Below are 23568 nucleotides of genomic sequence, written 5' to 3' on the forward strand. Positions count from 1 at the left end.
AAAATCCTTGGCTAATGATATCCACAAACCTCATTTAACTTAGGAAGCATTAATTTAGGAACTCGATATGCTCTTTAAAATATACTTCTGTTTTTACTTTATGCTGTTAACTAGTTTGTTCTCTGCATATGTACAAATGGGTGAAGTAAGATCCTGATTTTATACTGTCAGATTTTTTTTCCCCCTTGGCTTAGTGAGATCCTCTGTTTCCAGGGAAATTCTGGGCTTTTTTTGGTTACGGAATTTTGCTCGTCAGTGGCAGCCTCTAAACTTAGGAGGCAAATTTGGAATTATATGGCTGGCAGTGTAAACCTTCAGTTTAACTTCCTAATCTTAATGTCTCAACTGCTCTGTTTAAATGCCCTTAGTGCCTCACCTCATTCAATAAATTTAAGGCTCTGCTAACTGTCTGGCATCAAGCTTGTCAGGATGCCAGCTATTTTGCCAGACTGTAGAGCCAAGATGCATGAAAATGTCAGCGATTTCAGGCTCATTAGGTTTTGGCTTTTCTGGCCTCTCTGTAATGAGTCCAGTGCTGCATAAGCTAAATGCTATTTTTTTATTTACTCCTATTAGTTATTGTGGAAACCACAGCCAACTTTAATATATACAGTTGAAATAGTTGCAAGGGTGTTCTATTGATTTGTTAATCTCAGTTATTTGTAAGGAAAGCTGCCTGCCAAGGTCTGCTTCCATATAATAGGTTAAGGAAATATCCATGGTGGGTGTTTTGTTCTTTGCTTCTTAGTATCTTTTTTCTGTTATAGCACTGGAAGATATTTGTTGTTTTTAATATGTTCAGTTTAGCCTTATAAAGCTGTCATGAAAATCATAGGCTAAAAAACCTTGAACTTAGTTGTTTGTCCTGTATTTATGATACAGTTGGTCAGGCAAAAAAGCTATTTGCCTTGGAAAATGGTCATGTTAGCAGACTGCAGAGCTTAAAGTCTTTCATACAGGTGGTGTGGACCTTGTCCATGTTTCTATTATATGAAATATATTTATTGTTGTCTATATAGCTTTAGCATGAGAATATGTGAAAGATCACTTGATGTTTAGCATTCATACAAATGCTGTACTAATGAATTTAATAAATTTGTTGGATAACCCATTCTATTATAATGCCAAAGCCTGGAGTGAGGGTCCAAATTAATTTAAAATGCTTCTAATGTAATTGCTTGTCACTGTGTTATAAATTTATTCATAAAACCCACTTCACCCTTAAGAGTCAATTCTGTAGGATCAAGTGTCTTTTCAATTTTAAAAATAAATAAAGTCTGTTTCACAGTTTACTTAGTGTTCAAGACTAATATGAAAACTATGATAATGCTAAACAGAAGGGAAGCCTGGAATGATGCATAAACTACCAAATACCTGAAAGGTTATTTCTTTACTAATTTCACATATTTATACAAATCCTTTTTTTTTTTTTTTTTTTTTTTTTTCCTGGAGAAAAATACTCACACACACACAGATACATTTACTTATTTGCCTATTGTTTCAAGAAACACAGTAGCTGGTGTTGTTTTCCAAAAGACCAGAATGTTGTCCTTAAGCAGAACTCCGAGCTTGTCATGACATAAGTGACTGCTTATATCCCTCATCTCCAGAGAGTTGCCTTTACTTGTCCAATTCTGGTCTTAAATCTAGGAAGAATGACACCTTGTAATCTTTGTAAGTAATGCTTTTCAAATGTTTTGCTTTAGTTGTTCAAATCCAGCCTAGCTGAGCTTTGACTGGAAATCATTACACACTGATGGGTGTTTGGTGCTAAAAAGGAAATGAATTGGTGATATAAATCCCTTTTCCAATGGTTGGGTGCCAATAGCAGAAAACATCAAGATCAAATTCAGCACTAACAGAACAGCTTCTCTAAAACATGCTTTGAAGATAGTTTGGATGATTTTGCTTTTCTTAGATATATTTTGTTGCTTCTTCTTCAGTGGGAGCTAAGGACATAGCTCCTAAAATGTATTGGGTTGCTCTGAAAGTAAATAGTAAAATAGGACTGTGCTCCTGTGTAAAAGTATAGTCTGTGCTCCTGTCCTGAACACTTACTTTACTGAATGTTATTTTCTTTGCTGGTGTGTAGGAGCTGGACGTGGTCTATTGCCTCACTTTTTTTTTTTTTTTTTTTTTTTTTTTTGCTATCTGTGGCTCAACAGCTTGTTAATGTTGTTATTCAGTAACAGTACAATACATAGTCATGCTGATGAAGACTGAAAGACCTGAGAGCTGCTTGTGCGTGGCCTTACAACTATTTTCTTTTAAATATGTATCTGTGCCAGCAAATCATACTGACAATGAATGGGTCAGACCCAAGCTTCATGTGGTGGAGAGTTGAACGGTGGAGAAAAACAGGTGCCTGGGGATGAGGATAAATACAGGGCAACTGTAGAGTGATGTTTCCGGGCTGATAGGAATAGTGGTTCTGGGATTTTCTGAGCCAAAAAGCGTATCTTCATGCTTAAATAGCTCTTCATGATGGATACCTTTTTTCCTGTCGTGAATCATTTGTTTCCATGATTGTGTGATAAGATGTATAATGGAACTATTCATGAAACAGATGCAAGTAGGTGTTTCCTTTTGAACTTAGTATGTGTTGGTATTGTTTCATGCTTCTCTCAACTGCTTTATTCTTTGTTTAGGTTTTCTGAAGTCCTCTGCCCTGGGCAAAAGTCAAGGAGCATTTCAAATTTGTAAGATGCGAACAGTTTTCAAATTGATTGAGAAACTTCAGTTGAATATAATGGAAAACACATTCTGTGTTTTTGTAGGGAGATTTGTAGCCCATGTTGTTGAGACTGAAAAACAGAGAAGGAAGGTGGATGTGTCTTCTCACCACAGTGCTTAGGAATAGGAGAACTGCTGACAACTGGTTCCAGGGGAAACCCAATGCTTGGAAATAGTGCTGTGATCTTTTTGCTGCTCACAAGTAGCATGTGTGTTGTCTCTGTTGCTGTACCTCTTTTCTTGTCTTTAAATTATCTCTGACCATATCCCATTTCTTCCTCTGGGAGAGAAATCCCCTGCCTGCAGTAGTTTCAGTGATGGAGTACTGAATGGTACTGAAGGTTGGCGTAAAGGCAATTTTTGTGTAAATTATTGTATTGCTTTTTAGGTGCCTCTGTAGTGTATCATGCCTCTTCATTCCTTGTCAAAGCTTGGTGTATTTTTAGTGTTTTGTGGCAAGAACAGATACTATATTGTGTCGACTTGTAAGAAGTATCAGAAAACTCATCTGGAAACTAATTTATCAAATACAATGGCAGTGCATATTTAATAGGTTGCTCACATGCTTAAGTTGTATTGGAATTACCCCTTACGATTCATGGTACTATCCTGAAACATAGAATGGTTTGGGCTGGAAGGGATCTTTAAAAATACCCAGTTCCAACCCCACCAGACCAGGTTATTCAAAGTCCCATCCAGCCTGGCCTTGAGCACTTCCAAGGGTGGGGCATCCACAGCTTCTTTCAGCAACCTGGTCTAGTGCCTCACCACCCTCAGAGTGAAGAACTTCTTCCTCATATCTAATCTAAACCTACCCTCTTTCAGTTTAAAGCCATTACACATTGTCCTGTCACCACAACTCCTTGTAAAAAAATCCCTCCCAAGCTTTTCCGCAGGCCCCTTTTAGATACTGGAAGGCTGCTATAATGTCTTGACAGAGCATTCTCTTCTCCAGGCTGGACAACCCCAACTCTTTCAGCGTGTCTTCATAGGAGAGGTGCTCCAGCCCTCTGATCGTCTTTGTGGCCCTCCTCTGTGTCAGGTCCTGTTATGTTGGGGTCTCAGAGCTGAATGCAGTGCTCCGTGTGGGGTCTCATTAGAGCAGAGTGGAGAATCACTTCCCTCAACCTGCTGGTCATGCCTCTTTGATGTAGCCCAAGACGCGGTTGGCTTTCTGGGCTGCAAGCACATGTTGTTGACTCATGTTGAGCTTCTCATCAAACAACACCCTGAAGCCTTTCTCCTCAGGGCTGCTCTCAATCCATTCTCCCCCTAGCCTGTATTTGTACCTGGGATTGTCCTGGCCCAGGTGCAGGACCTTGCACTTGGCCTTGTTGAACCTCATGAGGTTGAGCTATTAAACACAACTCTTTGAGTGCAACTGTCTAGACAATTCTTATCCTCTGAGTGGTCCATCCATCAAGTCCATGTCTCTCCAGTTTGGACACAAGGATGTCATGTGGGAATCTCTTCTGATACAGCAAGCTAAGCTTATTCTGGTATGTTTTAATGAATCTAAAATGTAGTGCTGTAGCGTCATTTCCTGGAACTAGATGGAACAGTTTTCAAACACACAATAGAAATATCGGAGGTCCAGATAGATCCAGTCTGATCATGCATCACTTCTAGGAGGACACCTCTCTGTTTCTGCCAGGTACTCTGGAACAATGGAAGCTGCCATTAATAGGCATTTTCATGCAGCCATTGTAACACAGAACACCTCTACCTCATTAGCAGAGGTCATATGTCCTATATATCTGAAAATGATCTCTCACAAAATGTAAAGACATCAAATGACTTATCAGCTCCCTCCTGCTGTAGCGATAGAGCTTTTTTGTGTTATAAGAACTTGTTATAAGAACAAGTATTCCAAATTTCTGATTGGATGAGTTAATTTATTACTGGCTCAGATTGTTTGTAATGCAGTTGCTGTACGTTGGCTGGTAATATAGAAATACATGTTTTTTTCCTGTTGTGCATGATCTTTTCTTTGGGTAGAATACCTTTTCTATATGCATTTTTGTACAGCAGGTTAGCAGAATAATTAGTCTTGTACTCTTTAAATATTTCCAGAACTTATGAAGAGGTTGAGAAGCTGAGGTGGAGAAGTAGTATTTGCATGTCTTTTCCAGTAATGCAAATTGGTTAATCAGCAAATATGATAATCAGCTTTGAAAGCTGTATTTTATTAATACAGACATTAATATATTGATAACAATACATTTATAATAATAATAAAGTTAAATATATTTGATATAATAAATTAATAGCCCTTTAAGTTATATATTCAAAATTAAAAATATAAATAATTTTTGCTGTGATTTGCAGTAGATGCTTGTCCATATAAGTGAATAATTTTTTTCAGGAAACTGGGATATGTTCTATTAAATTAACTGAATAAATCAATACACCTTTTAAAGCAAAACAAACAAGCAAAAGACCCAACAACTAAAAACCATACACCTGTTTTATTTCCTTTAACTTTTCATGGGAAACAAAAACTCAGCAGTTTGCTTTTTTTTTTTTTTTTTTTCTTTTTTCCTTCAGGAAGCTGGTGTTATATGAATTCACCAAGTAGAACAGGAAGTGCTTTGTTGATTGATGCCAATACTTTCTCTACCACTGTTTCTGATTCTGTGTTTTTTCTTTATGTGGCTGTTGACTTTTATAATGTTTTTAAGAATTATAATTGTTTGTATGTCTGCGAGTTGTGAGTCTTTTGACAGCGGTTGGAGGAACGTAGTGAAGACAGAAAAATCTCCGAAGCATGACTTTTCTCAGGAAACACTGTTAAACTAAGGCTTGGAAGTTTTTCTTGGGTAAAGAATGTGCAAAATAAGCACAGAGAAACCTAAACGGTGCTGATGGGAGCAGTGTTTCCATGAGAGCTCTAGCACTTCTCAGAAAGATGGCTTTCTAAGACTCATTCTGAAGAGCAAGTGAAGAGCTTGGTGGGCATGGAGTTAGAAAGATGAAGCTAAAAAACCTGTAAGCTTTGATCACATTTTACTTCTGATACATTTTTACTTCTTGATTTTTGTCTGTGGGAGTCAGTCTTCAGTAGGCTAGTTTGAACAGTCACGAGGATGGAGTTGCATTAAAGGGTAAGGAAGATTGGTAGGACCTAAACCCCCTTTTGTGTTCCAGCTTCAGAGGGACTGGGGGGTGGCTGGACTTATATTCTGAGTTTTGCCCAATTTGGTGCTGTATGTCTGGTCACATTAATCACAATCACAGATGTGCAAATAGTGCAATACACTTTCAGTCTAGTAAAACAGTTCCGTAGTACCATCCAGTTACCCATCCCTGCAGTGATAGCACAGAGCTTGGCTGTGGTGTCCTCACTCCGCTCCACCCTCCATGCTCTATCTCTTACAGTCAGCAAACCAAGCTCCCCAAGCTCCCCTCATGTCACCAATACCTAAGGTTGCAGGCGATATTGCCAAAGGGACTATCGTGGAACAGATTCCTTGCATATCTGCCACATCTCGCTCTGGAAGTTTCCTCAGTGTTGAACCTTCTCTTAAGATGTGGACGAACGTTTAGCCTCAATAAGTCACCTCCAGCAATTATTCCACAGATAGTAATAGGCAATTTAAAAGTGGAATAATGGAAGCAGGGTAGTCAAAATAACAAAACATGATGGACATGAATTTCATAATTTAATCTAAGGTATGGTAGAGATTATCTTTGATTATTTTTGTGCTCCAGAGTAACTAAGCATGAGACTGAAGGACTACTAGTATCGCCAACACTTAAGAAATATTTACACGTTAGTATTACAGAGACATCTTGTAGTGGCTTGAAGTCATGCCACATTACCTGCTACAGACTACTTCTACTGAGAAAATAAGGGCAGCTAATAGTAACTGAAACAGTGGCATTAGATGTATTGGCACATCCTGTTCAATTATAAAGCAAAGGAATACAGAGAACTCCTTCATTTATCTTTTTCAGCATTAAAGTTCACAGTTTCCCTCTTGTACCATAGTTTAAAAGCATATGTGAGCTTCAATTAACAGAGCAGATCAATAGAGCTCGTATATGTGGAACACCAGCTATGGAGTTTCTAGTTTAAATAAGATTCATATCTATTAGGATCAGGGGATGGGCAAGTTTTCTGAAATCTCAGGTATACAATGAAGACTTTGATCTAAACTTCACGCTAGCTGTCTTTAACGTACAGTTCAGCTGGTGACCATGGCAGTTTGGCTGCTTGTGCAGGATCCATGCTTTTTATCAGCAAAGATTCTGGGAATACCAGATGCTCCTGCAGGCTGCACTTGCCCTGGATTTCACACGTGGGTGATGGGTCTCGGCTATGTAGAGGACAAAGTAATCAATTATTTCACCTCCACTCAGTGCGCGTGCGAGAGAGGTTCTCATTTAATCAGGGTGGCTTTTTATCCTCCATTAATATTGGCAATTGCATCAGATCACACACTGTATATATGGAGAGTGAAAGCAGAAATACAATGTACCCTGCAACTTCTCTTTAAGATAACATTAGGTCCTGTCTCTTACAGAAGGCTATCCAGATGGAGTTGTTACATTTTGCCCAGGGAAATGCAGAACTGTGAACAAATACGTTTTAGAGATAAAACGCAAAAAGTAAAAAGTTGCAGGTACGTAATCCCAAGCCACTGCAGTTGGCATTGCATATTTTGCTTTAAATTGTGCAGAAGGATTAAGAATAGAAGAACGGTCAGAAATTGAGTTTGTCAGAGGTCCATTATGCCTAGAATGATGCCTCCAACCATGAGCAGATACAGTCTTGAGTATGTACCTCACAGCTAAGGAAGAACAGGGTAAGCATATGTTGCCACTTTTCTCCTTTCTTAAACTGCCTTTAGCTCAGGGGACTTTGAGTTGGATGCAGCTATGTACATTCATTACTGATGTTTGCATATTTCATGGATTTTCATTACAGGAATGCTTCCAGTTTCCCCTCAACCTATGTAAAGTTCCTGTATCTGCAGCATCAGTCAACATGGAGATTGGAGGCTCTTGGCACAAGGAATAACCTCCCCATGTTTGTTTTTAACCTGGCTTCTTCAGACTTCTTTAATGCTCAGAGTACAAGATGGGGCTAAACCAGAGGTTCATGTAGCGGCGTAATAATGTTTCACCTTGCTGTGCAGCTAAACATCATCACAACCATTCTTTCACTCTGCCTCCTCAAATGGAGAGAAAATACTATGGAAGAGAGCTCAAGGTTTGAGATAGGGAGATCACTCTCCAATTATTATCATGGGCAAAACAGATTCAGAGCAGGGAGATTTACAAAATTTATTGCCTATTACTAACAGATTAGGCAGAGAAAACTAAAACTAAGAACACCTTCCCTCCCCCATCTGCCCTCTTCTGTCTTCTACCCCCAACCCTGAGTAGCGCTGGGGAATGGACAATGGGGTTGCAGGCAGTCTATAAAACTTTGCCTCCACCACTCCTTCTCGGTCACTCTGCCCCTGCCCCCCCATGGGGTCCCTCCCAGGGATGCCGTCCTTCCCCAACTGAGCCTGTGTGGGCTTCCTGCAGGCAGCAGCTCTTCAGGCACTGCTCCCACATGGCTCCGTCCCACGGGGTCCATCCATCCATCCATGCTCCAGGAGCAAACTGCTCCAGCACGGGTCCCCCACGGGTGGGCGGCAGCTCCCCCCAGACCCCCTGCTCCTGCGTGGGCTCCTCTCCACGGGCTGCAGCTCCGGCCCGGGGCCTGCTCCTGCGGGGGCTCTCCATGGGCCGCAGCCTCCTCCAGGCCACATCCACCTGCTCCACCGGGGGCTCCTCCACCCATGGGGGGGCTGCAGCGTGGAGATCTGCTCCATGTGGGACCCATGGGCTGCAGGGGGACAGCCTGCTCCACCAGGGGCCTCTCCCTGCACAGCCCGCAGGGGAACTGCTGCTGCCTGCCTGCAGCACCTCCTGCCCTCCTGCTGCACTCGCCTGGGGGCTGCAGGGCTGGCTCTCAGCCCTCTCTCCCAGCTGCTGTTGCCCAGCAGTTCTTTCCCTTCCTTAACTTTGCTCTCCCAGAGGCCCAAGCAATGTCACTCATTGGCTGGACTCCAGCAAGCAGCAGGTCCCTTTTGGAGCAGCTGGAGCTGGCTCTGATCTGACATGGGGCAGCTGGGCTCCACTCGCAAAGGACTGTGCAGCCTTGCAGCCCCCTGCTACCAAAACCTTGCCACATTAAACCAATGCATCCGTTTAATTCTTTCAGTCTTTCCTAGTAACACTTAAAATCTGATAGGCATTTCTGAGAACTAATAGGCTGCCATTTTTACAGAACTGTTTCTTATATTTACATAACTATTTCTTATATTGTAACTGTTTATTACTCCTGAATGTCATGCTATTTTAATGGGCACCTCAGACCCTGGGTTTTCTATTGTTTTCTTCTAAGTGCATCATTTTGTTTTTATCTATGTTTAACTTAATCCACTTACTCTTTTAAAATCCTTCTGTAACTGTTGTGGTTAAGGTGGAGGATGCAAAATATAGTCTTAAAACCATTTTTAGTATGTCTGTCCTGTAGCATAAAACTAGCAAAAATATTGTTTGTTCTCAAATTTTATACAATTTATGGGCTTATGACGCTAAACTTACAACATAACATAGTAAAACTCTTGAATATTTTTTCAATGTATATGTGTAATGGACTTGTGTTAGTATAAAACATGTATTAAAACATTAGTACAGAACAAACATATGGTAACTGTGTGGCTTCCCTCCAGACTTTTCAGGTGGATCTTGACCTTGGAACCCTTGGTGTTTTGACCTAAACAGTAGAGAAATCTAATTAGCTTGAAGCAGCTATTTCTGTTTGGCCAGGCATGTTTCTTTGAAAATAGAGTCTGGGGCCTGACCTTGGCAATATGCGTTGTAAGATGAAAATGCTGCCACAATTGTTAGTAGTTCTAGTTCAAAAACATCAGCTTCCTTTTCATTCTAATATTGCAAGCATTGTTCCTGTAACATGTGTTTGGCACACTTAACCTCTTTATATGTTTCCTTAGAAAACCTACTAGTGCTGAGCATAAACATGTAACATAATTTTTCTTTGCTTATGGTGGGCTAAATCCTTGCTTTACCTTTAGTTTTCTGAATGTAGATGTAAGAGTGCACTTAATTGCCTTCCTGGAATGGTGTCTGTGTTCAGAAATACAGCGGACATGTTGTAGGAAGGTAATGGACCTGATGCGAGTACGGACATTTGTATTTTGTATGAAAACTGTAAAGGGACTCTTGGAAAGAGTTTCAGAATTAGTTTGCTATTTTCCAGGCTGCCACCTATTCACTTTTAGACTATCTTTTCCCACAAACTAGTAATCACACTAAACCTGACACTGCAGCAATGCACAGTCCACTGTCTTGAATCAGTTCTGCTGGAAAAAAAACAAACAAAACAAAAAACAACTAAATGTTATTCTGAATATGAACATTACAGTTTAGTTGTGAAGAATGAAAGGAAAGCTATGAGTTCTGTGCATGGCTGTCCGTTCAGTATGTGGCTATATATGAAGCACTTCTGCAAGACAGCGTTATTTTTCAGTCCCACCAATGTGACTGGTTGCTTTGTCATGAGTTTTTGAACTAGAAATGCTGTATTGAAAAATGGGTAGAAACCTGTTGAGTAGCTTTGAGCAATAGTGAAATTGCATACAGGTGAATAATACTATAAAAATCGTCCCCCTTCAAATCCTACTCCCAACCCCCAGGCTTTTCCATAATATTTTGAATACTGCTGTTCTTGCCTGGAGTCTGGTGTAGATTGCTTTCATTTCCAGAAATGGATGAAAACTTAGGGTCATTAAATAAGTTCCCTGGTGCTGCCCCTACTCTTCTTTTACAGCAACATATGTAGGGCAAGTCTGTACCAAAAACTTTAAACAAAAGAAAATACAAAAAGCCTTTTCTTTCTAGGTGACTTTTCTCAGAGCAAAAGCAGCCTTTGTGGCTGTGGAACAGGACGTGTCTTGTTTGGAAGTGTTTCCTATCTGACTGCTCTAGTCACATAATGTAGGTTTCATGTAGGGATAAAGTTTTTTTTGTCTCAGCACAATAACCATTAGGTATCAAAGTGAAAGTACAAAAATAAGTCCTTGTGCCCCCAGGATGGGGTTGTAAAAGTACCTATTCAACATAATTAGGTACCTAATTGGGTTATTAAAGTTAAGTAATGTATATACATATGTAAGTAATTAAATTATATTGGAAAGTATTCTATTTGTAATAATGTGTGCTCTGCTCTCTACAAATCAAATTATAGGTAGAATTGATTCTGTGACAATTTAAAAATACTTGCTTTTTGGGTAATTTCCTTTACTTTTTATGTAACATTAACAAAGCCTAAAAAGCTACCTATGAAAAATATAAGCCAGTGTGGAAAATACAAAAAACATATACAAAAGTGAGACTTAAAAATAAGTAAATTGTATCTGGCCAACTTTGTTATAGTAAACACCCTGAGGTCAGAAATCATCAGAAACTGTTTCCGTCTGCTTATAAAAGCTAGTGAACAATGCAGCTCTTTGAATCGAAGTCACCAGTTGACTGTTTTGGAATAGCTTTATGTAGTAGATTTTCATGCCTTAATCTCTCCTTAGTAGAAAATGCAATCATGGGGAGAACTTTAACAATTTCTCTTGTTAATGAAACCAGACATGTAATAATGGGGAGAAACTAAGGAATCAGAGTGCAAAACTTGAGTTCCCAGTAAATTTGTTGATCAAAAATAGGATGAGCTTCTATTTAACACTTTGGGCTCAGGCAAGAAACAGCCAGTGGGAGTATTTGATGGTTCCAGGTTGTGAGGAAACTGTTTTCAGAAATTTTTGTTTAAATCAGTTACATGTGAAGAGAAAAAAAATGGAAAAAAAAAAAGACCGTGTTACGGCACTGCAAAAAAAAAAAAAAAAAAAAAGTGTTACAGCTTTGGAGAACTGATAAGAGATTCATCAGACCTGGAAGTGAGGCTGGTTTTGGTAGGTTCACAGTGAAGGGCCCCGTTACACCCCCCTGAATATCGAAGTTAATGAATGCTTAATTTTAGGCTCAAGGCCTGTAAATAATGGAACAGAATATACTGTATTTATGGAGGAGTAGCAACAGAAAAATGTCAGCACTAAAAGGCGTTGAAGAAAGTAAAAAGGCACTGAAGCATTATTTCTGGAGTGCATGAGAATAATTTCCATTTTGTCAATTTTTTGGCCATGAGATTTTTAGTCTAAATGTTTTAAAATACTTGTTCCAGTTCTTGTTTTGAACAGTACCAATTCCTTCCCCTGCCCCCAGACTGGATTTAGATTGTTGTTAGCTAACCTTTAACTGTGTACCCCGTGGAGAAGGGAAATAATCTCTGTGTCGCAGTAGTTAGGGCTAGAAGTAGGGGGCTTAAATTAACACAACCTGCAAGCTGTTAAAGAGCAATTTATCCATTGTTATTGCCTTTTTATAGTGCTGCCATTTGCTGGTAAGAACTAATGTTTTGTTTTAAGATTGACTAGGGAACAGTTATGCTGGTTTAGATCACCAAAACATTTAGTGAGCTTGACTGGGTGCGTGCTCTCATAAACAAGCATTACAGTGTCTGACAGTGGGGCTGGACACAAACTTGGTCAGGGCCTAACCTGAGAACTTCAGTAAATCACATCTGCGGCAGTGTTTGATTACTATGTCTCATGAATGATCAACATACAAGCTTACTTTATTTTATTAATCATGGAGAGCTTTGTTAGCAGACGCTGTATGATTTTAGGTGGTAAATACTGGTTCACCATTGCTTCAGAGTTCAGGAGATCCATCATTTTTTAAGTAACTAAATAATATACACTAGTAGCTGTTGTGCATCTGTGTGTGTGCATAACAACTTCAATTACTCCTTGTCCATCTTTAAGCTTAATTCTTTGCTCCTGTTTATTCTTGGCCACCCAGCATATTAGTTTAATGCCAAGTAATATTTAGGTTAATTTATGTGTTCTTATGGTTCCACTAGTAATTTTAACAGCTGCAGTGCAACAACAACAAAAAAAATCAAATATTTTTTGTTTTCTTTTTTTTTTTTTTCAGGCTTTAATTATCCTGATAAGTTTTCTTTTTTCTTGTCTACTATATGTTTCTGCATAGATGGAATTATAAAAAATGAAACTGGTTATAAATATAGTATGTTTGGGGTTTCCTGTGTATATACTTTTAAAATACTCTATTAGAAATAGTCTATCAATTATAATTATTATATATTATATTCTAGTATTGTTGAAACACTAAGTTGGTATGAAATGCAGTAACAGATTTGTAAAACTGGGGTATGGTTGCTCCTCTTGAAGACGATGAAAAGGTTTTTATAGTGCTTTAGTCCTAACCAAATCACAGGAGGGGTTTGAACACTTCTTGAAACTATCTGAATGAAAACCTTGCCTTCTTTTACATGTATTTTTAGAAGCAGTAGAAATCTCAAACAGAAGTTTATCACAGAATCCCAGAATTTCTAGGTTGGAAGAGACCTCAAGATCATCGAGTCCAACCTCTGACCTAACACTAACAAGTCCTCCACTAAACCATATTGCTAAGTTCAACATCTAAACATCTTTTAAAGACTTCCAGGGATGGTGACTCCACCACTTCCCTGGGCAGCCCGTTCCAATGCCTAACAACCCTTTCGGTAAAGAAGTTCTTCCTAAGATCCAACCTAAAACACCCCTGGCTCAACTTTAGCCCATTCCCCCTTGTCCTGTCACCAGGCACGTGGGAGAACAGGCCAACCCCCACCTTGCTACAGCCTCCTTTGAGGTACCTGTAGAGAGCGATAAGGTCGCCCCTGAGCCTCCTTTTCTCTAGGCTGAACAATTCCAGCTCCTCACAGGACTTGTTCTCCAGACCCCTCACCAGCTTCATCACCCTTCTCTGGACTCGCTTGAGCACCTCAATGTCCTTCTTGTAGCAAGGGGCCCAAAACGGAACACAGTACTTTCGTATGCAAGCCAGGATGCCGTTGGCCTTCTTGGCCACCTGAGCACACTGCTGGCTCATATTCAGCTGACTATCCACCATCACTCCCAGGTCCTTCTCTGCCTGGCAGCTCTCCAACCACTCATCTCCCAGCCTGTAGCTCTGCTTGGGGTTATTGCGCCCCAGGTGCAGGACCCGGCACTTGGCCTTGTTGAACTTCATGCAGTTGACCTCAGCCCATCGGTGCAGCCTATCCAGATCCTCCAGCAGAGCCTTCCTACCCTAATATAATATATATATTATATTATACTATTATATTATATTATAATTATAGTATTATATAATAGTATAGTATATAGTATAATATAATTATATTATATTATAATTATATAATTATTATATAATTATATAATAATATAATATATTAGGGTAGGGTATACCTACCCTAATTGTAGTGTATGACAGTGTATTTTAGTACACTGTCATAAGGAGGAGTTCTTAGTGTGCCTTCTTGGATACGGTATATATTTGTACAATATATTAATGCCATCTGACATAAATTGCTGATTAATTTTGCTGTTCTCCTGCTCCCTTTTGTCTTGTAGCCGTCCTCAGAAGGTGTGTTTGTGTCCATTCCTGCCCATACATCCGCTAAAAGTCTCCACCTGCTTGTATATAATTCAGCATCCAGCAGAGGTGAGTAAGGCTCTTGTAATTTTTAAGAGTTCATCTAGAATCTTAATGAAGCAAATGGCATACAAGAGAAAACAACCATGTTTTTAACATGATATAATGATTTTGCCTTTTAAACCAGATAATTGAAATGTCACTTCATCTGAATTATTGTGTCTTCTGAAATCACAACTGACTTCTGCAGTTTTCTTACACACAAGACATCTTTTCTAATTTGAATAGGCATACTAGAATTGGACCTTGCCTTGGCTTGGCACAAACTGTTCCAAGAGTGAGTATTGATACAATGGCAATGGGGCACTTGTAATCAAGAGGAAGGAATATGCTTTATTTATATCTGTTCTCTTTCATTGCTGTTAGTCTTCTGTTATAAAAATATGAGTTATGCAATGCATCTTAGTGGTGACCTTAAGTATTTAGCCAATGGAAAACTGTGGGTTAGCTTCAAAACATCAGGTGTGTGTGTGTGTGTGATTTAGAAGAGTGCATGAGAGAACCACCAAAGCAGCAACTTTCTTTGAAGTTTGAATTGTTTTTTGCTTAAGGTACTTCTGCTTTTCAAAGATGCTAGGTGGTGGTGTAGTGTGTCCTATACTGGACACGGTACAGGGCATTCTATGTTTTTGCCTGTTCTGTGTCTTCAAATATTGAATGGACCCTTAATTTTTGGTTTAACTAATAGGGAAATTTATGTTGGTGTTTTCTTGTCTGTTAACAATGGAGTATGATGGCGGATCACAAGTATTTTAGAAGCTGAACTGCAGTTACAAGGATCTGGATAGGCAGTGTGTTTACAAATTAGACTGTGTCATTCAGAACCTGTATTCTTCTGATCCAGCTGTTTACTTACAGTAGCTCAATCTGCAGGCAGAGTCTTTGCCTGAAGCAACTTCAGCAGAATATAAATGACCAAATTAGAGAAAAGTGTCTAGAGAAACAAAACAGAAGTCATGATGTGTTTGGTCCCTAAACAGGAAAGCTGTGATTTTTAATTGGCTACTTACAGTAAAAATACTGTTTTGTGTTACTTCTTTTCTCAAAAGTTCTTAATTTTACATTAAGTCACTTGATGGAAAAAAAGTTTCAAAATGTGCCAGAGAACTTTGAACTGGCATTTGATTTGTGCTGAATTTCTTGTTCATGGTGGAAGGTATTTGAAAAAGTTTGCACATTCTCTTTAGATTCCATGCACCATTTCTGTGTCTTTCTGAACAGCAGTCTACACTTTTTATTTATCAGCTATCACAACAGTTGTCCACTAAAATGGGATGCAACTTTTGTTATATGGTATATGTAACTATTGGTATATGTTAATGGTGACAACTGATCCAGGCAATGTGATCCAAGTTATGATAATTCATATGATAAACTAGTAGTGGAGGACCACTTTAAGTGAAGACAATCTATCTTAGAGGAAAAAAATAACTCTCTGACTATACAAGGGAACTTGGCTTATTGGAGATGAATACAAAGAAAGACTGAGAAGCTAAGAACGTGGTATATAAAGACCTTTGGAAATGTTTTAGATTATTACAGGTGATTCTTTTGATCTCAGAACGGCAGAGGCATGATTGCCAAAGGATAGGTTTGCTTTGCTGTAGCTGTCTACTCAAAATGCAAAAAGTCTTGAAGGCAGATAAGCCTTACGGATTTAGTATCAGTAGCTTATCCTTGAGTTTGCCTTATCATTACAGTTACTTTTGAAATGGACTGTGGGGTATATCTCATTAAACTAACCAGACAGGCAATGTATTTCTCCTACTGCACATCAGTGCTGACTTGACTTTCATTCTCCACGTGCTTCATTATTTATTGGCTTTGGAAGTCTGCAGTGCAGCAAAGTAAACCACCAGCTGTGACCAAATGACTATTTAGACTTGTATTCAGGCAAGATGGTAATAGAGGAAGGTGGAAGCAGCATTTCCTGTGCTCTTTGATTATGTGTGATTATTTGTGACTGTGACTCCAGTCCTTGCAATTCAGAGGGCATTCTGCCAGATACACACGTGAGGTGCTTCAAAAGAGAGAGGAACCTCTCCATGCACAGTAGTAAGGATTCTCTAAGATCCCAGATTAGGAATCCTGTCATCCAACTTCCACCTTTGCATAGGTCCGTTAATTTTTGAAGGAATTTTAAGAGAATATAGTATTTCATGTCGAGGGGTAAATACTTGTTTTCTGAATAGTGTTAGTGTACCATTGTTTATAACGAGAGTACTTTAAAAACAAAGTAGATACAAACCCACTATCCTAACTAGCAGGAGTAGTGGAAATGTGAAGAACTTATTTGCATAGCATAATTTCTACTTCTCTTCCTTCTTTGCACATATTTATTTAAATAAATAAATAAAACCATTTTCTTATCTTTCTTCTCTCATGCCTACACTTATGGATCTGATGGTCAGTGGCATAGTCACGTGTACAAACTCGTGCGCACATTTTTCTTACCTTTGTCTTTTATTGTCCTTGGAGTGACCTCCAGCAGAGCCTAGGCCATTTTGTACTTTTCCAAACCTGGGTGTAACTCAGGACAGAAGCCTTAAATCACAGCAGAGAGTATCTGTGTAGATTGATTTGTTTCTCTGCCTTCCTTCTTTGCAGAAGCATAAGAATTTTCATTGTTAAGAAAACTTCCATTATAAAGAAAACTTGTGTGTATTTAATGAACTTATGTACTGATCTCATGCTAGTAATTAGCTTTTACTTGCTCATTTTAATATTTGTTTTGTAGAATAGTCTTTATTGAACAGCAAAAATCAAATATAATTTGCTATTTGTCTTAGCAATTCTTGGAAAAAAAGGGAGGAATTATATCTGTGAGCTTTAATAAATATTTGTATTTGTTAGAACAGTCTGTTCACTGTAGAAGGACAATGCTATGTTAACAAAATATACCATGGATTCCCATAAAAGTAAAAGAAAAAGAAACAAACAATAAAAAACAACCTGAAAGCCAATCAACTCCTCCAATCCTATTTCTACTTCTGTACTTCAATAGTCTAATAATGAATAAGCAAAGAATTGCAAATCACTATTGGGACACTAAGAAGAACAAAGTTGAGAGTAACTGTCCACTTTCAAACCAGAAAATGGAAACTAACTGACCTATATATAAACTATTTAAATGCAGACATTTTTAAGAAGAAAATTCTAAACAAATGAAACCTATTCTAATGGTAGTTTTGCTTAACCATTTTTAAGCTTCTGTTCACAAACAATTCTTTTCAGCTTTGAATTTTATATTTTATCTTTTTGTAAACATAGATTGTTTTTTAGATTGGAAAGCTCCAACTTTTTCTCTGCTAGTAAGAAAATGTGTTTTTTTGATAGAAAGGTAATTCTGAAATAATGGTATGACACTGGTTGGAATGGTTGAATGACTTTTCCTTGACTGATGATAGCTCCTTTTGTTTTGGTTATCAGAGACAAATAATTGATTTTCTTCCAGTTCCTTTATTGCCATTTTTTACATTCTTATGAAGAGAGTCTTCTGACTAGTGAATTGGAGTGTTATTTGATTATGATGAAATAAGGACAAATAATCCTGTACTACAATGATGACTTGTTTAGCTTTGCAGAGATAGATGGAATGAATGGTAGATTGAAGGATATTTCTGCCTCCCTTTGCTAGCTCTTCATTCACCAGGTACTTTGATCTTCATCTATCCCTAGGATACATCATTCTGCTGCTGCAGTGCATAATGGTGGTGTGTGTAGCAGGACTACTTCAGATCCATGATGTTTTATTTATACTTTAGTGAATCAGTAGGTATGGAACAGAAGAAGCAAAATTAATAAAGGTTTTAGGCAACAGTGATAAAGGTACTCACAGAACTAATTTAACAGCAGTCTGGTAGGCAATGAGAACTGTAGGCAGCAGCACATTGATACTTGAGGAAGGTAACAGCCACCTGGAGAGAACTGAGAGAGCTAATCAAGGCCTTACTTGTTCACAAATACTGAATTGTTGATATATGACTTATAAGTAAAAAGATGCCTCCCCCCCGGAGGTTTTACGTTAATTAATCTTGTGGTTTAGGGACTGATCTTTGGTTTTCATTGGCAGAATCCTAAGACATTGAAACTGAGAATACTGTAAGAACTAATTTTTTATTGGGTTTCAGACTCTCATAATCATAGCTCAACCTGTAGCGTCTTGACTCCTGCTAAATTCAACTAATGTCCATCCTTTGTTCCTCATGTGATTAAAAAGACTGAAACCACTTTCATCTCAGGGTTTTCAGTGTTGGCTTTTTCTTTTCATCAAATGCGAGATAAACCCACACTCCCTCTATTTTGCCTGGAAACCAAAACTGACATTTTCTCTGTACTCTTTAACATTTACTCATGAGATCCTAAATATTCAAAGTCAATTTACAGTACTGTCTGGATAGATATTAGTATGTTCCCAGCTGTGTTACGTAAAGTACAGAAACAAATACTTTCTTCTTCCTCTATTTTCTGAAGCAGGTGTCCCCTAGTCCAACACAGCCCTCTTGCATGCTCTTTGAGATCTGCAGAGCCCCTGACCCCCTTACAGTCACGGTAGTCTTCTCCGCATGTGCTGCAAAGATGTAGGCAGATGCTTGGTCTGCACAGCCTGAGTGGCACAAGGTAGAGCACTTCTGGCAGCATTGGCACTGTTCTGCTGGTTACTGTGAAGTGACCATGGGGTGGAGATACTTGTATTGCACATTGTTTTGACACACCCAGTGCTCCTATTTTTAGCACCCACTTGTGAAAATCAAGCCCTCCCGTTATTTTCCAATATGGAGACATTCTATTATGTTAATGCTAACATTTTTTGCCCTACTTATTACTATTCAGTGAATTGTTGTTAATTTTAATACCGATAACCCAGCTGAAACTTTTGCTAACGATGATGAGTTAGGACAATGTTGAGTTTAATGTTATCAAAACAATATGGTTTGAATGTATCTGAATTGGATATTTTTTGTGTAGGTCCTTTTCTATTAGCTGGTAAGATTGTTCTGTGTCTGTAGTCAAAATAACTTGAAAGTAAATTGAAACATTAATAATTCACAGAAGCCCTCCTTGATTTTTTATCAAAAGTAACTTTTTCTTTTTTTTTTTTTTTTTCAGGAAAGTCGAGTGTTAAGGACAGTACCTTTGCTAGCAGCTTGTCTTCCTCCAGACAAATGTAAAATTTTGATTGGTCGACGTTTTAGTGAAGACAGGTGAGCAGGATTGATTATGCACATATCTGAGTGTCTGTAAATTGTGGAGGTATTTCTTTCAGTATCTTTATTAATAGCAAGCACAGTTCTTCATAGTTCTTAATTTTCATTTCTAGTGTGCACATTCCTTTCTGATATAAGCTTCTGATTTCCAGCAAAGATTTATTTGGTATGACAGCTGAAATGTTTGATATGTCTTCCTTTAGTTTGTAGCTTCTACTCTCTCAATTTTTAGCAAGATGCTATAGCACAATGTTTTCTCTCTCATAATGGTCTGGTTTCTTTCCTTATTTTCAATTTTCCACTTTATTTGCTACAATATCACCAGTATTTCAAGTAGGAAGATGGTCCATTCTGTCTTTGCATTGGTAGTAAATGACAAGGCATCAAGTTTTTCAGGTCACTTTTTGCAGCTGTGGTGCTCTTCGAAAGTTCTAGACTATTCCACTCTTAGGATAGCTTTTTACAATTCTTTTCTGACCCGGTACTTAGTTTGTCTTGCTGTTCTCTATGATTCTTTCCATATTTACTTTGTTTGACAAACCACTTGATGTTACTGAAATGCAAGTTTGTATTTAAGTGTGGGAGATTGTACTTGCAAAGGGAGTCCAGAGGTGAAAAATTCTTAGAGAATGTATTTTCTTCAAATCCTCTTCTTTTTCCTCTGATAATTAATTATAAGAAAACACAGCTTTCAGATCTCTTTTTTTAGCACTTTGAGACTTTGGACAATATTGGTCTCCTAGGTAATGTCTTTCATCTTCATTAGTCTGAGAAACCAGTTCTTGGAACAAATGCTAATGAAATTTTACTACATACATTTTCAATAAAAGCAAACAAAAATCATGAATACTGATGAAGCAAATTAATTCTAAAATTGAGTTTAATCTTTGGAGAAAACTTTTCGTAGAGTTCACTGAACACAAATGTCAGAAAGTGATTCAGAATACTGCACCCACACCTTTGCATTGTCTGTATGATAGCTACAGCACATTAGAAATACATCGCTTTTCTATTAGTCTTCTATAATAATCACTGTAATAATTATCTAAGAAGTTCCAGGCCACAGGGAAATTGTACTTTCTTCCCATTAAACCTGAAAATGAAGTAACTTTTTATACTGATGTTTGTAGGGTGGAACACCATCAATGAAGTCTATTTGTAGTAAATCTTCTTAGATTTTTTTTTTTTTTTTTTAAAAGTGATGACTACAGGTCATACAAGATTGAATATCGAAGTATTTATCTAACCTAAAGGATTCTCTTTAGGTCAAAATCAGTTGTGGAACATCTCAAACCCCAGTTTAAATAGATTCAGAATTATGTTGTCTCTATGAGAAGAGTATTTTCTGCCACAAAATATGTTGGAGATAGTGGAGGAAATTAAAGTCTTCCTGAGGTTAATTTGAATTTTGGGGATATGACTTTGGCTAGATAATATAGTATCCATGATATGCCTGCTTTGTACCGTGGGTATGAGACTGCAGAATTTTGGAATGCTCAGTCATTATCACAGAATCATAGCATTGTTTGGGTTGGAAGGGACCTTCGAGACCATCCAGTTCCAAACCCCTGCCACAGGGTTTGGAAACCTCCTACCAGGTTGCTCAAAGCCTCGTCCAACCTGGCCTTAACTCCAGGGATGGGGCATCCACAGCTTCTCTGGGCAAAGTCATTGACATCATTTACACAGTTCTGGGAGGTGGAGGGATAAGAAGAATGCATTTTTCATACGTTGCAACATGTTATTTCTACATTTTTTTAAAATCTATTTTTTATATTCTTTTTTCTTAGTTATAAATGCAGCTTGTCTGTGTTTTATTCCATATTCCTTATTTTAACTAGCACTAGGTACTTGAAAACCTGTCTAGAGGATCATATCAATGTTATTTTGGACTACAAGCATTCTATCAGGCCATAAACTGGGTAGGTGTGTTTAGATAGCTCACGGTAATGGAATGACTTAAGCTCTTTCTCTGGTGTGGTATATTCTAGTAGTAGGCATCTGAAGACATGGGTAGAACTATTGCAATGTTTACAGTGAATGGGGAGGGCTGTACTGGTCCCTGCCTGCTCTTAGAGTGAAAATCACTGCTAATGGGACTCTTAAAGGCCCATAAAATATGAGCCAAACCACTGCAATTTATCATATATTAAACTAAACTTTTTTTTTTTTTTTTAAACCTGCTTTTCTCAAAAACCACACCATCTGTAAGTAATTTGTTAGCTGCTATACAAGTTAGTTAACCAACCTTGCCCCATGTGGGTGGATGCTTCTTTGTTACTTTGAAGAAAACAAATCATTAAAGAGCGCTTGCTGACATTTTATAAGGATTGTTGTTTTGAAGAATATTAAAGCCTTACCTTTTGTTCTTTTGAAGTTCTGTGTTTTTATTTACGTCCTTTGTAGCTTCCACCAGAAATACATAGGTTGGAAGGAAATAGAAATAATGTAAGTAAATCCTGATCTTGCTCTGATCTTGCATGTAAACAGTGCCTACATGTAGAGGGATAATATGGTGCACACGCTCTTTTTTCTGCATTCAGGTAGAAGCCCTACTATGCAGTAGATCAAGGAGAGTGATATATGTGGTGGTTACCTATACATTTGTAAATTCTCAGAATAAAATGATAGTGGGCATATTTGTATTATCACATTATCTAGCAGTTCTTGACAACAGCTAACAGTAATTGTCATTATGGTTCTGAGTAAAGGTTCAGCCTTACGTGCCAGCTGTTACTTTGAAGTGTCCATCACCACAGCTCTAGCAGTGGCACACCCAAACAGCAAACTGATCATTGCTAATCTAGTGGTCTGAAGAGATCTGCTTTCAGGTAGGGATGAACATACCAGATGAGCTAGGTAGCTGTTTCAGTCTTAGTGCCCCTCTCCTAAAGGGGATGACAAGCTTGTTGACCAAATGTAGCTTATTTTTCCTGTTGTGTCCAAGCTGTACAAAATTACTTGTTTCCTATGGTTTGTAATCAGCATCTAAAACTAATAAGGAGCACAGAGGGATTTTATAAGAAACTACATAGATTTGGGTACTGTAGCGTAACTGGGATGATTTGAAAGCTTAAAATATAGGTTCCTGAAGCTTATGATGATAAGTTTGAAAATTAAGATTTCTTTTTGATTCTTACTTTGTGTGTGATTTTTTTAAAAGCGTATCTCTTTAGTATTTCATCTACTCAGCTCTCCCTTCTTGGGCTAGCTTTTGTTGTGCTTGATAACCAATACACAAACTATTCAGATTACATGTACCTTGTCTTTGATTGACCTATGTTGCAGACAAGTTAAAGAACCAGCTTTTGCTGAGTCTTTACAGAAGTAAACAGCTTATTAAAGTTTTTTTTTTATCTTTAATATATAATTGACATAGCAGTGGGAAAGATGAAAAGTGATCACTCAAGTTATTTTTAATTGCTATTTTATTCCCCCAGTCTTGTCCATCTTTCCTGCAATCTGGCATTTAAATTCTGGTAAAAGTACGTAATGTTTCCATGCTGAATTGACTCATCAGATGGCATTACTGAATTGAAAGAGCAGTTCTGCTGATTTTTCCTTTTGTTTTTTTCCAAGTACTTGAAGACTTAAACTTTTGAACTTTTTGGTGTTGATCATGTTACTGACAGAAACTGGGGTTAATTTTTTATATAATAAAATGATTAAAAATGAACAGTTTACCACTTAGTGAACAGTATTATTGTAAAAATAGTACTTTTGTGAATTATTAGTATTTTTTGCTCGCTTCTGCTTTTTGTAGATTTGCAGTGAACTCAGTATTGTAGTACCGTAGCAGGCAGAAGTGTGAGAGAATGGGTTAGCGTCACTGTCATATAGGAGATTTCATTTTACATAAAACTGTAAAATACTTACTTGCGCATCTGACATCTGGCTGGTACTGATTCTGAACCTGTTAAATACAGGCACCTTGCAAAACTCTTTGACTAGAAAAATGACATAAACAAGCAGAGAGCTCAATTAACTTGTATTG

The 23568-nt window shown here is 38.0% G+C and overlaps 1 protein-coding gene across 1 annotated transcript in view; it reads left to right on the forward strand.

The window, feature by feature from the left end:
- The window catches only part of DTWD2 (DTW domain containing 2), a 103702-nt gene that overhangs the window by 15682 nt on the left and 64452 nt on the right, over nucleotides 1–23568 (forward strand). The window contains exons 2-3 of the mRNA XM_082784148.1: nucleotides 14286–14376; nucleotides 19477–19571. Coding sequence (XP_082640274.1) covers nucleotides 14286–14376; nucleotides 19477–19571 — 186 coding nt within the window. The remainder of the gene's footprint in view (nucleotides 1–14285; nucleotides 14377–19476; nucleotides 19572–23568) is intronic.

Source organism: Aythya marila, assembly GCF_965140915.1.
Source record: "Aythya marila genome assembly, chromosome: Z".
NCBI classification, from domain to species: Eukaryota; Metazoa; Chordata; class Aves; order Anseriformes; family Anatidae; genus Aythya; species Aythya marila.